Genomic DNA, 13,504 nt, shown 5'->3' on the forward strand with positions numbered 1-13,504 from the left:
GGCATATTATAGATCCTCATTCCAGAGATTAATTCTTGGGGGGGGGGGGAACAAAGTGGCCAAAACAATAGTTGTCAAAACATGTGATTTTGTTTCTTCTTTATTTCAACTAACATTTTTGAGTGCTTACCGTGTGTTTACCATGTTACCTGGGAGCTCTGGTGGCACAGTGGTTAAGAGCTGCAGCTGCAAACCAAAAGGTTGGCGATTTGAATCCACCAGCCACTCCTTGGAAGCCCTATGGGGCAGTTCTACTCTGTCCTATAGGGTCATTACGAGTCGGAACCGACTTGACAGCAATGGATTTGTTTTTTTTGGTACCATGTGCCAGGAACTAATTTTATAAAATAACCACCAACTTAATATAAAGTCCATTTTTATGCGTTATAGGTCCATGATGATGATGTCATTCTCAATTGCTATTAAATTTACCAAATAAAAAGGATACTAGGTTTTACAATCTCTAATTACCCTCTTTTTATTTTCTTCTTTTATTTCGTTTGTTTTGTGGAGCGAAGTTACCGTATTTCTCATAAAAAATTTTTAGTAGTATATTTCCTCCACCCTGAAAGATATTAATTATCCTTTATTGTTAATGAAAGAGGCAACGTGAGTTTTTTTTTTTTTTTAATTATAGCAAACATAGCATAGAGCTTCAGTTTGTGCCCTGTGAAATGTTAAAAGTTCCCCATGAATTTATTTTTTGCATTGTAGGAAGGCAGTTACAGAATGCCTGAGCTGTGAGACAATGCCCAAGGTTAATGAGTAGATCATAGAATTACTGAAGGCCAGTCTTTAGTTGGGAGGGCATTGGTGGTTCAGTGGCAAAATGTTCACCTTCTGTGCAGGAGACCCAGGTTTGATTCCCAGCTAATGCAACTCAAGGACAGTCACCATCCATCTGTTGGTGAAGGCTTGCTTGTTGCTATCATGCTAAACAGGTTTCAGCAAAACGTCTAGTCTAAGGCAGACTAGGAAGAAAAACTTGGCAATCTACTTCCAAAAATCAGCCAGTAAAACCCCTATGGATCGCAACAACTCAACCCCCAACTGGACAGGGGCATGGTGCAGGACTGGGCAGAACAGGGGGCTGACTGGACAATAGCTAACAACAACAGTCCTTGAGTTAAATTTTCATGTAGTTTTGGCTGTGTCCCATGGCTGTTGACTGTAACCTGTACCAGTTATCCTGTAACGTAGCATCTTGGTCACAGGGCAGATAGGTGAGTGTATGTAGATGAACTGGTACAAATGCTAGTTCCAAACCTCGGGGTAAAACACCCAAATCACCTGTCCTGTTTATTTGGAGGCAGGTGCATCATTTTCTAGAGAAAACATGCCATGTGACTTGAAGAACAATTCAAGCACAAATAGTACTAGATCCTTTATGTTAGAATATTTGTGTTGATGAGGAATTGCTGGGAAAACTAGATGAGATTTGAGAATTTTTGTTTGTTTATATCTCCAGTTTTAAAAGTGCAAAAGGTTAGGTGCTATATAAAGTCTTTAAATGAACTTTGCAAATGTCTTAGGTTTTAGTAGAAAAGGAGATAATCACCATATAGATTTTGGAGGATTTTTCTCTGTGGTACAAGTTCTCATTGTCAAGGATTTTTACCCTTACGGAATTCTTCTCAGGGAAATGTTTCAGAGTGGGAAAAACACTGTGTTAGCGTGCGATCATGTTTCATTATTTTTGATGTTCTACAGGGCCACTACAAGTCAGAATTGACTCAACGACAGTAGCTTTGGTTATTATTATTATTATTATTATTATTATTATTAATGCATGGTGTGCTCCAAACCATAAAATATGAAAGACCCAAAAAAACCCAAAAACCAAACCCAGTGCCATCGAGTCAATTCCGCCTCATAGTGACCCTATAGACCCTATAGGACAGAGTAGAACTGCCCCATAGGGTTTCCAAGGAGCGCCTGGGAGATTTGAACTGCCGACCCTTTGGTTAGCAGCCATAGCACTTAGCCACTACGCCATCAGTGTTTCAATGAAAGACAAAAAATAAAAATAAAAACATTTCTGTTGGAAATTCGTTTCTCTTTGGGCAAAGCTTACCCTGATGTTACTCATCAAAGCAGCAGTTAGATATGAGGCTTTGTTAGGTATCATCCCTTCAGTACCTTTCATCACCCGGTTGAAACAAACTTTAAATAATTACACAGAGGTTCTAGTAGTTTTCTTTCCCTCAAGCTGCTCTGTGTTTGGGATGGTTTTGTAATCATTGAGTAAAACCACTGTGTTGTGGCCTGTTTTAAACATTAGAACTTGAGCTGCTGCTTCTGAAATAGACACAAACTTTTTCTCTTCACAGGTATGAGAAAAATCTTGTGTTTGCCCAGCAATGGGGAATTAGAAAAGGGATCGTGATGGGATTATTTACTGGATACTTCTGGTGTCTTATCTTCCTGTGTTATGCACTGGCCTTTTGGTATGGCTCCCAACTTGTCCTGGATGAAGGAGAATACACAGCAGGAACTCTAGTCCAGGTACTTTGATCTTGATAAGCTACACACAACATTTTCTGCTGGCATCTCAGGGAAGTCCACTGATAAGACATTTTGTTTACTCCCTTGGTGTCTGAGGGAGAAAAGCATCAATGATTTAATAGTGTCCATCTGCAGAAGCAAGCAATACTTATGCGTTTTATGGTAAAGGGATGCCGAGTATGTGAATTGATGAGACCAGCAATTTAATGATTTCCAATTTGTTTAAGATTTTTTAGCTGTAAAACAATGAATTTTTGACTGCAATCCAAAAGATAATATGCCATGAAAATGGAAAGTCAGTGATCTGTCAGCTGAAAATTAACAGCTCATATAGTGGAGCTTAATAATAGGACAAGATACAATCAACATATTTGTGAAACAAAATGAGTTACTAAAATACCAAGTCAACTGAATATCCTCAACTGAACAGGTAATGTGAATATATCTTATTGCTCAGTTGTTCTGTAGCAGCTCCGTGTGCATAGTCCCATGGCTACATTAATTTGCAGTGTCCTTTCTGATATTCATTCAATAAATAATTACTGAGCATCTACTATGCACCTGACCCATGGAAAATGCAGAGGATTCAATTGCAAGCAAAAGAAACATGGTCTCTGCCCTGATGGAATTTATAGTTTGGTGGGGAAGAGAAGCAATAATTAAAATCATGGAAATGCATAATGACAAATGCTGGCATGTGTTATAGAGTACAGGGAAACTTGACAGTGAATATCCAGGTTAATGGATATGGCTGGAGTGAGGGAAGGCTTTTCACCCTGCTCCTCCTCCCAGCGCCTTTCCTCCTTGGGTTATGACCCCTTCTCGTTATGCAGCTGGACTCTTATCATTGTTCAGATGCTCAGCTGAATGGCACTTCCCAAACAGGCCTTTCATGCTTTTCCAACCTTTCATTCTCTTTTGTGACATGCTGTTTCAGAGAAAAAAATGAATTTATAAATTGAAAATAATACACAGTTCTGATAAAAACATTGAATTAAAAAAAAAAAATCCTTAGTAACTCTTTTCTAGGGGTCCCTGGGTAGCACAAATAGTTAAGTGCTTGATTACTAGCCAAAAGGTTGGGGGTCCAAACCCACCCAGAGGCACCTCAGAAGTTAGGCCTAGTGTTCTCTTTCCTAAAAGTCACAACCTTGAAAACCCTATGGAGCAATTCTACTCTGCACACACGGGGTTGCCATGAGTTGGAATCGAGTCGATGGCAACTAACAACAACTCTTTCTAGTAAGAATCCAGTTGGATGGTTCTTCTTTTAAGGTTTCTGTCAGGTGGCTTGTGGACTACTCTGTACCCTCTGTAAACAATGCATCCCTTCTACTGATATTTCTTGAATACTTACTATGTACAGACATGGTACATTATGTGTTTCTAACTCTTTAAGAATCAGTTATTAATCTCTTATGTCTAACCTCTTCCTGTAAGCAACTGCTTGTCTTAAGAAATTTTTCTTTGGGAAAATGAGAGACATCCTTTAACAGTATAATTATTGTCCTCTTTCTCTCTCTTTCTCCCTCATAATGGTGAGTTTTTGGCTCTGCTTCTGAGCAGCAAACTATGAAGGCTGAGTATACATGAGCTGAGTTTAGTGTTCAATCCACTAAACTAATTAACAATTAGGTTAATCTAGCACATTTTGTGATGCACAAAGTCATTACTGCCTGCATGGTAATTGGGCATAAATGGTAAGTAGTTCACATAAATGACTGTAATTAGTACACTTGTACACAGACAGAAAACATATTTCTGTGATCTATTAGGAAAAAAGTCAAAGGGGACCTGAATGTTACAGAATGCCAGTCTTTCATGCCCCTCTTAAGGTTTAGAATTCAGTAATAAAAAATAACAACTATAATATAAAGTAACATCCATTTAGCCTGTGCAATGTGCACAAAGTGAGGTATTTAACATAATTACCATATGTAATACTCACAACTTGTGGTTGGTGTCAAAATTCTACCACTTACAAAATGAAATGGAGGTCCCATGGGGTTAAGAAACATGCATCAAGTGCCATAGAGTAGGGATTTGAACTTGTGTCTTTGTGGCTCTGGGGCCTGACCCATTAACCACTGTTTTCTTGCCTCTAGATTTGTCTCCCAGGGGCATACAGATCTCCCTCTCTCTGGCAGAACACACCCACAGATGGTTTCTGAGCAGCTTTTCTTCCCCTTCTCATACTACTGTCACACTCTATTGTCCATTTGGTGTGAAAAACAGTGGTCTACTTGGTTGTATGCTAGCTACTATGATAGCATTAGGTGTATGACTCTATTCTGTGTCACTCACTCCTCCCCTGAGAACCCCCAGAGAGACATACACTCGAAGTAATGGCTCACAAAGCCAGGAGGAGCACGATTTGACACCAAAACTCAATTTAGGCCTCCTGTTGGTTAATCTACACTCTAGGCTAGAGGTTGACATCCTGTGGCCTTCAGGCCAAATCCAGTCTGCCATCTGTTTTAGTAAATAAAGTTTTATTGGAACCAGGACTTCAAACTGGTTCAAGATGTTTCAGTCATAGCTGATGAAGTGAAACCGGAACAGACTGAATTTTCAGAAATCGAATGAACTAGAATAACCAGAACGAGAAAAATTATGGGTCAAAGCCTTGGAACGGGAGACTTGGAAGAGGCATGATGAGCTTTTGCAGGAGCTTGATGTGGGAGATTGAATTATTGGCAGAACTGTGGAGAACAACACACATTCAAAGCAGTGCCAATGGCCACAATCTTTGAGGGTGGCACTGTTGTTTCCTACTCTGGTCACAATCCAACAGGAGAGAGATTTGGTTGCTATGCAACGTGTACACTGCCCTTTGTTTTCTAAGAAGGAGATTAAGTTTCTAGCAGGACTTTGACCCATAATTTTTCCCATTCCAGTTATCCTTCCACTTCACCTAAATTTTGAGATTTTAGGCCTGTTCCAGTTTTGCTTTGTCAGTCATGACTGAACTGGCAGAACCAGTTACAAGTCCTGATTGGAGCACAGCGATGATCACTTGTTTACAAATTTTCTGTGGATGTTTTTGTGCTATAGTGGCAGAATTGAGTAGTTGCTTTGGAGATCATATGACCTACAAAGTCTAAAGTATTTACTATCTGGCCATTCACAGAAAACATTTTCTGCCTCCTGCTCCAGACCATGTGGAAAGCGTCCTTTGCTCAGGTAGTAAGGCCCCTCATGAAGGTGGTCTCAAACCAAATTAAACCATAAGAAGTGTTCTGTGAACTCCGCTCACCACTTCTTAAGTATGGTTTCTTGCTACTTTTATCACAACCATCATCATAGTAATTATTTATGTAATTAGTACTGGATTAATCATCTTTACATACATTATCTCGTTATATTTCATAACAACCTTATGAGGTATATACTATCATTATCCCTCTATAACAGATAGAAAAATTGGGGTTTAGAAAAATTAAGTACACCTACACTTCACTTCCACCACTCATCTGTCAGTTTGTCATACTGCAGTGGCTTGTGTGTTGCTGTGATGCTGGAAGCTATGCCACTGATATTTAAATACCAGGAGGGTCACCCATGGTGTACAGGTTCAGTGGGCTTTCAGACTAAGACAGACTAGGAAGAAGGATCTGGCAATCTAATTTGGAAAAAATTAGCCAGTGAAAACCTTATGAATAGCAATGAAACATTGTCTGATATAGTGCCAGACAATGAGCCTTCAGGTTGGAAGGCACTCAAAATTCAACTGAGAAAGAGCTGCCTCCTCAGTGTAGTGTCAACCATAAAGATGTGGATGGAGTCAAGCTTTTGGGGCCTTCACCTGCTGATGTGGCACAACTCAAAATGGGAAGAAACAGCTGTAGGCATGCATTAATAATCGGAATATGGAATGTACGAAATATGAATCTAGGAAAATTGGAAATTGCCAAAAATGAAATGGAACCCATAAAGATTGATATCCTAGGAATGAGTGAGCTGAAACAGACTTGTATTGGCCATTTTGAATTGGGCAAACATATGGTGTCATGGATTGAATTATGTCCCCCCAAATATGTATGTATTAACTTGGTTAAGCCATGATTCCCAGTATTCTGTGGTTGTTCTCCATTTTGTGGCTGCAATTTTATGTTGAGAGGAATTGGGTGGGATTGTAACATCACCCTTACTCAGGTCACCTCACTGATCCAATGTTAGGGATTTTCCCCAGGGTGTGACCTGCACGACCTCTTATCTCTTAAGAGATGAAAGGGAAGAGAAGCAAGCAGAGAATTTGGACCTCATACCACCAAGAAAGCAGCACCAGGAACACAGCGTGTCCTTAGGACACAGGGTCCCTGTGCTTGAGAAGCTCTTCAACCAGGGGAAGATTGAGGACAAAGACCTTCCTCCAGAGCCAACAGAGAGAGAATGCCTTCCCTGGAACTTATGCCCTGAATTTGGACTTGTAGCCTAGTAGACTGTGAGAAAATAAATTTCCCTTTTTAAAGCCATCCACTTGTGGTGTTTCTGTTACAGCAGCACTAGATGACTAACACATACGGTGTACTATGCTGGGAATGACAAATTAAAGAGAAATGGTGTTGCATTCATTATCAAAAAGAACATTTCATGATCTATCCTGAAGTATAACACTGTCAGTGATAGGATAATATTCATATACCTATGAGGAAGACAAGCTAATACAACTATTATTCAAATTTATGCACCAATCACAGAGGACAAAGATGAAGAAATTGAAGATTTTTACTGCCTTCTACAGACTGCCAAAAGAACAGACAAATCTGTCTTGGAAGAAGTACAACCAGAATGCTCCTTAGAAGCAAGGATGGTGAGACTATGTCTCACATACTTTGGACAGGTTGTCAGGAGGGATCAGTCCCTGGAGAAGGGAATCAGGCTTGGGAAGGTAGAGGGTCGGTGAGAAAGAGGAAGACCCTCAATGAGATGGAATGACACAGTGGCTGCAACAATGGACTTAAGCATAATAACAATTGTGAGGATGGCACAGGACCAGGCAGTGTTTCGTTCTGTTGTACATAGGGTCGCTATGAGTTGGAACTGACTGGATGGTGCCTAGCAACAACAACAACAGGCTGAAATTGATCAAACATGCAATCAAGATTCATCGATAATTACTGGTGATTGAAATGCAAAGAAGTAGGATCAGTAATTGGAAAATGCGCCTTTGGCGATGGAAACAGCACTGAAGATCGATGATACAATTTTGCAAGACTTCTTTGTTGCAAATACCTTTTTTCAATAACATGAACAGTGACTGTACATATGGACCTCACCAGATGGAATACACAGGAATCAAAGTGACTACATCTGGGGAAAGAGAAGATGGAGAAGCTCAATATCATCAGTCAGAACAAGACCAGGGGCAAACTACAGAACAGACCATCGATTGTTCCTATGCATGTTAAGGTTGAAAAAAAAAATGAAGCTGAAGCAAATTAGAACAAGTCTACGAGAGCCAAAATACAATGTTGAGTATATCTCACCTGAATTTAGAGACCGTCTAAGGAATAGATTGGACACATCGAACACTAATGATGGAAGACTAGACCAGTTGTGGAATGACATCAAGGACATCATACTTGAAGAAGCCAAAGGTCATTAAAAAGACAGGAAAGAAAAAAAAAGACCAAAATGGATATCAGAAGAAACTCTGAAACTTGCTTTTGAACACAGAGTAGCTAAAGTGAAGGGAAGAATGATGAAATAAAAGAGCCAAACAGAATATTTCAAAGGGCAGCACAAGAAGACAAAGTATTATAATAAAATGTGCAAAGACCTGGAGTTAGAAAACCAAAAGGGAAGAATACGATCAGCATTTCTCAAGCTGAACGAACCAAAGAAAAAATTCAAGCCTCAAGTTGCAATATCAAACGACGCAGGGAGTATCAAACAAAGATGAAAGGAATACAGAGTCGCTGTGCCAAAAAGAATTGGTCAATGTTCAACCATTTCAGAAGGTAGCATATGATTAAGAGCTGATAGTATTGAACGAAGAAGTCCAAGCTGCACTGAAAGCATTGGCGAAAAACAAGGCTCCAGGAATTGACAGAATACCAAGTGAGATGATTTGACAAAATGGACAGTGCTGGAGGTGCTCGCTTGTCTTTGCCAAGAAATTTGAAAGACAGCTACCTGGCCAACTGAATAGAAGAAGTCCATATTTGTGCACATTCTAAAGAAAAGTGATCCATCAGAATGCAGAAATTATTGAACAATATCATTAATATCACATGCAAGTAAAATGTTGCTGAAGATCATTCAAAAGTGGCTGCAGCAGTACATCGACAGGAACTGCCAGAAATTCAAGCCAGATTCAGACGAGGATGCAGAACCAGGGATATCATTGCTGATGTCAGATGGATCTTGGCTGAAAGTGGAGAATACCAGAAGGATGTTTACTAGTGTCTTATTGACTATGCAAAGGCATTCAACTGTGTTTATCATAACAAATTACGGATAACATTGCCAAGAATGGAAATTCCAGAACACTTAATCATACTCATGGGAATCTGTGTATAGACCAAAAGGCAGTTATTCAAACAGAACAAGGTGATGCTGCATGGCTTAAAGTCAGGAAAGGTGTGCATAATGATTGTGTCTTTTTTTACCATACTTATTCAGTCTGTATGATGAAAAAATAACTCGAGAAACTGGACTATATGAAGAATGTGGCCTCAGAATTGGAGGAAGACTCATTAACAACCTTTGACATAAAGATGACACAACCTTGCTTGCTGAAAGCAAAGAGGCCTTGAAGCACTTGTTGAAGAAGGTCAAAGGCTACAGACTTCAGTATGGATTACACCTCAACATAAAGCAAATACAAATCCTCACAACTGGACCAATAAGCGACACATGCTAAATGGAGAAAAGATTGAAGTTGTCAAGGATTTCATTTTACTTGGATCCACAATCAACACCCATGGAAGCAGCAGGCAAGAAATACTGCTTTGGGCAAATCTGCTGCAAAAGACCTCTTTCAAGTGTTAAAAAGCAAAATTGTCACTTTGAGGACTAAGGTGCACATGACACAAGCTACGATATTTTCAATCACTTCATATGTATGTGAAAGCCTGACAATGAATAAGGAAGACCTAAGAATAATTGATGCCTTTCAAATATGGTGTTGGCAAAGAATATTGAATATACCATGGACTGTCAGAAGAATGAACAAATCCAGAATGCTCCTTAGAAGGGAGGATGGTGAGACTTCATCTTAAGTACATTGGACATGTGATCCGGAGGGACCAGTCCCTGGAGAAGGACATCATGCATGGTAAAGTAGAGGGTCAGCATAAAAGAGGAAGACCCTTAGTGAGATGGATTGACACAGTGGCAGCAACAATAAGCTCAAGCATAACGATGATTGTGAGGGTGGCACAGGACCGGGCGATGTTTCGTTCTGTTGTACATAGGGTCATTATGAATTGAAACCAGCTCAATGACACGTAACAACAGCTCCTCACTTATCAACTATCTCGTCATCCAATATTTCACATTTACGACAGTAGTAAAAAATCTACCAAAATGCATATCAGAAGAAACTCTGAAACTTGCTATTGAACACAGAGTAGCTAAAGTGAAGGGAAGAATGATGAAATAAAAGAGCCAAACAGAATATTTCAAAGGGCAGCACGAGAAGACAAAGTATTATAATAAAATGTGCAAAGACCTGGAGTTAGACAACCAGAAGGGAAGAATACAGTCGGCATTTCTCAAGCTGAACGAACCAAAGAAAAAATTCAAGCCTCAAGTTGCAATATTGAACGACGCAGGGAGTATCAATTTTGCACATCCTACTATTTTGCACATTAATGATGTATGTCTGGCAGTAGCAAATGCTGAGATGTGAGATGCGAGTAACACTGGCTGTGATGATTAAGGTTATGTGTCAACTTGGTTGGGCCATGATTCTCGGTGGTTTGGCAGTTATGTAATGATGTAGTTACCCTCCATTTTGTGATCTGATGTGGTCATCCTCCATTTTCACATAATGCTAATTTTCATGTAATGACTAGGTATTTGGAATCTAACCATGTCAGTAAGTGAGAAAAAAAAAAAAAGTGAGGAGTGGGTGTAATTTGCCTTGTGAGAAACTAACTGCTGTAATTGAGGAAAATGAAAAAGGAGAATGTTTGTTATTTGTCCCCATGCATAAGGTGGAGAATTCAGGGAGAAGGTATGAGGGGGCTGGCCCACCGCCTGTGTGGTGTAGCACTGGTTTTGTTAATCACCCTGACGTGGGGGTTACTGGAGTGGGAGGGAGATGGCTGCGAGGCTCTGAGACGACTCATGCTCCAGCCGCTCCAACCACAAGGAAAAAAGAGAATGGGGAGGAAACTGCGTGGTAACTTGCCCAATGCAGATATAACCAGAAAGGCTCTGGCCTAGGGAAAGCACTATAAACTGGGATCACCTGATAATCTGAAAAAGATTACATCCGTGCAGGAGCCAAACTTGAGCTTAGTATATAATATATAACTCCAGTCCCCAAAACACCATAGTCAATGAAACTCTTCCATGTGAGTCAAGTGACCAGGACTCATCCTTTGGTTGACAAGGTGCGGAGGAGGAGGAGAATTGTGCTCCTCCTAGAGGTGACTTGAGGAATTGCCACATTGCCTCTTTCTCATCTTTATAACTAGCACTAATAAAAATGGTTTGCTGTTTGTTAGAAACATCTGGCCATGATCTGGCAGGCTTTTCCTAACTTAATAAGAAGGCTGTATTGGTAATTCAAAGGACAGCTCTCCCATCTCTGCACAGGAACCTGACCATTCCACCTGCATGCTCCCAGCAGCAGGTGCACCTAGGGGCTAGATATAGCGGCAGTCAAGAGCCTGGGTTCCAACACTGCTGTACTGTCTATTACATGTTGTGATGTAGGGCAACTTAGGTAACCTCCATATACATCTGTTTCCTGTTCTGCTTTAAGGATCTAATGAAGTTATTTAGGTAAAACACTTAGAAACATAACTTATTGTTATTATTAGTATAGTAATAGTAGTAGTAGCAGGACCCACCCTATTGCATGTGCCAATATCTAGGACAGTCAAGCTGACTTAGTGTCTTTATTATTTTCTTGACCCATTAACTAGAAAACCATTAGAAGGCTGTTTATGTAATGAACTAAATTTACATGCCACTATTCTAACCTACTTTGTGTCTATATACTGCTTTGTGTAGGTTTCATAGTAATTATGAAACATATTCTTTGTTGTAAAACAGTGACATTCAGTCAAAAATAATGTATAATTATAAATTGCTTTATGTCTTAACAGTCAAAATTATAACAGTGGAAAAGTTAGAAAAGCTTTACAGAACAAAAACTGTTCCTGGAGATTCCAAAGAGCCAAAGAGCCATTTAGCTTTCCAGAGCCCGTGAAGGAATATTTCTGAGAAACCTCCAAGCTCACATGGATGGCCCAAATGATAAAGAGCACTATTTACAAACAAAACAAAGCAAAACAAAAAAACACATGAAAACTCTCTCTTTTCATTTCAGATTTTCCTCAGCGTCTTAATAGCAGCTTTAAATCTTGGCCATGCATCTACTTGTTTGGAAGCCTTTGCAACTGGACGTGCAGCTGCCACCAGTATTTTTGAGACAATAGACCAGGTATGTAAAAGCCAAAAGTGAAGTCCTTCAGTAGGTTGAGGGGTGGGGGAATGAATCCCTGAGGAACTCACCCTCAGTGTTAAAAAATGTGAGCAGCTAGCACAAAGCCCTTTATTCAGCAATACTTATTACATGTAATCATGGGCTCGACCTAATCCTAAGAGCCGGGAAAGCAACAGTGAAGCAGAACAAATAAAGCCTCTGCTCTCACACTCAGGGAGTCCCTGAGTGGCGCAAACAGTTCATGCGCCTCAACGCTAACCCAAAAGTTGGAGGTTTGAGCCTACCCAGAAGTGCTTTGGCAGAAAGTCCTGGTGAACTATTTCCCAAAAATTAACCATTGAAAACTCTTAAACCAGAAATATCCCCTGAGATCTTAAAACCAAATAATAGCTTTGCTTGACTAGTAAAAAAAAAGGTCTGCCTTGAGCATTAGACTCTTTTAAGTACTATTTATATGGAATCAAATTGACAACAGCAACTTGAAGGATTAGACAGATACCTTAGAGGGCAGTGAGTTTATGTCACTGGGGAAGGAAATACTCAGAAAAGGAGAAAGAGAATTGTCGCACTACTTGAAGAATGTGATCAGTGTCACTGACCTGTACATGTAGAAACTGTTGAATTGGTATATGTTTTGCTGTGTATATTCTCAACAACAACAACAAAACAAATAAAATTAAAAAGAAAACAAAAAGAAGAAAACCCTACAGAGCACAGTTCTACTTGATACACATGGGGTCTCCATGAGTCAAAGCCCACCCCGAGGCAACTGGTCGGCAGGCATGGGAAGCTAGTGCAGGGAGGTTATTGGTGGCAGAGAGAACTCTTGGTGACTTCAAGGAGCTGAAAGAAGGCCACTGAGACTCAACAGAGTGAGCAAGGGGTAGAGGTTGGAGGGATGGGAAGGGGCCAGACCATGCAAGACTTCAAAGCCAAGTTCATAAGTTTGGATTATCTCCTACGTGTGACAAGAAGAATCTATGAGCTAATAAAGGCCCTGTTTTTTTTTTTTTTTTTAATGTGGTTAGGATTTTCTATTGGAGCACATTTGAGGTTGAGCTAGGGAGTCAAAATTCAAGAACAGAAGGGGGAAGATGACAATATGTTGTTCTTCCTCTGAAAAAAAAAAATGCCCTGGGCTAAGAATCAAAAATCCTGAAAAATCAGAGAGGTACTTTGTAGGGCCCCTGAACCATAGATATTTTCTGCCAAGTAATGAGGCTGTAACCTGCCTGAAGAAACTTCATAGTTTTATCTGTTTTGATTTTGGGGTTTCAAGAATGATTTTATCTTTTTTTAAAAAAAGGGAGGTTGTTGAAAACCACATAAAAATATGGAGGTATCCAGATTCTACCTCATTCTTAGGGTCAG

The 13,504-nt window shown here is 39.9% G+C and overlaps 1 protein-coding gene across 1 annotated transcript in view; it reads left to right on the plus strand.

Moving 5' to 3' along the window:
• Positions 1 to 13,504, plus strand: part of ABCB11 (ATP binding cassette subfamily B member 11) — a 96,074-nt gene that overhangs the window by 27,268 nt on the left and 55,302 nt on the right. Inside the window, exons 9-10 of the mRNA XM_064287025.1 lie at positions 2,331 to 2,505; positions 12,017 to 12,130. Coding sequence (XP_064143095.1) covers positions 2,331 to 2,505; positions 12,017 to 12,130 — 289 coding nt within the window. The remainder of the gene's footprint in view (positions 1 to 2,330; positions 2,506 to 12,016; positions 12,131 to 13,504) is intronic.

The sequence above is a fragment of the Loxodonta africana genome, chromosome 6 (genome assembly GCF_030014295.1).
Source record: "Loxodonta africana isolate mLoxAfr1 chromosome 6, mLoxAfr1.hap2, whole genome shotgun sequence".
In the NCBI taxonomy this organism is placed as follows: domain Eukaryota; kingdom Metazoa; phylum Chordata; class Mammalia; order Proboscidea; family Elephantidae; genus Loxodonta; species Loxodonta africana.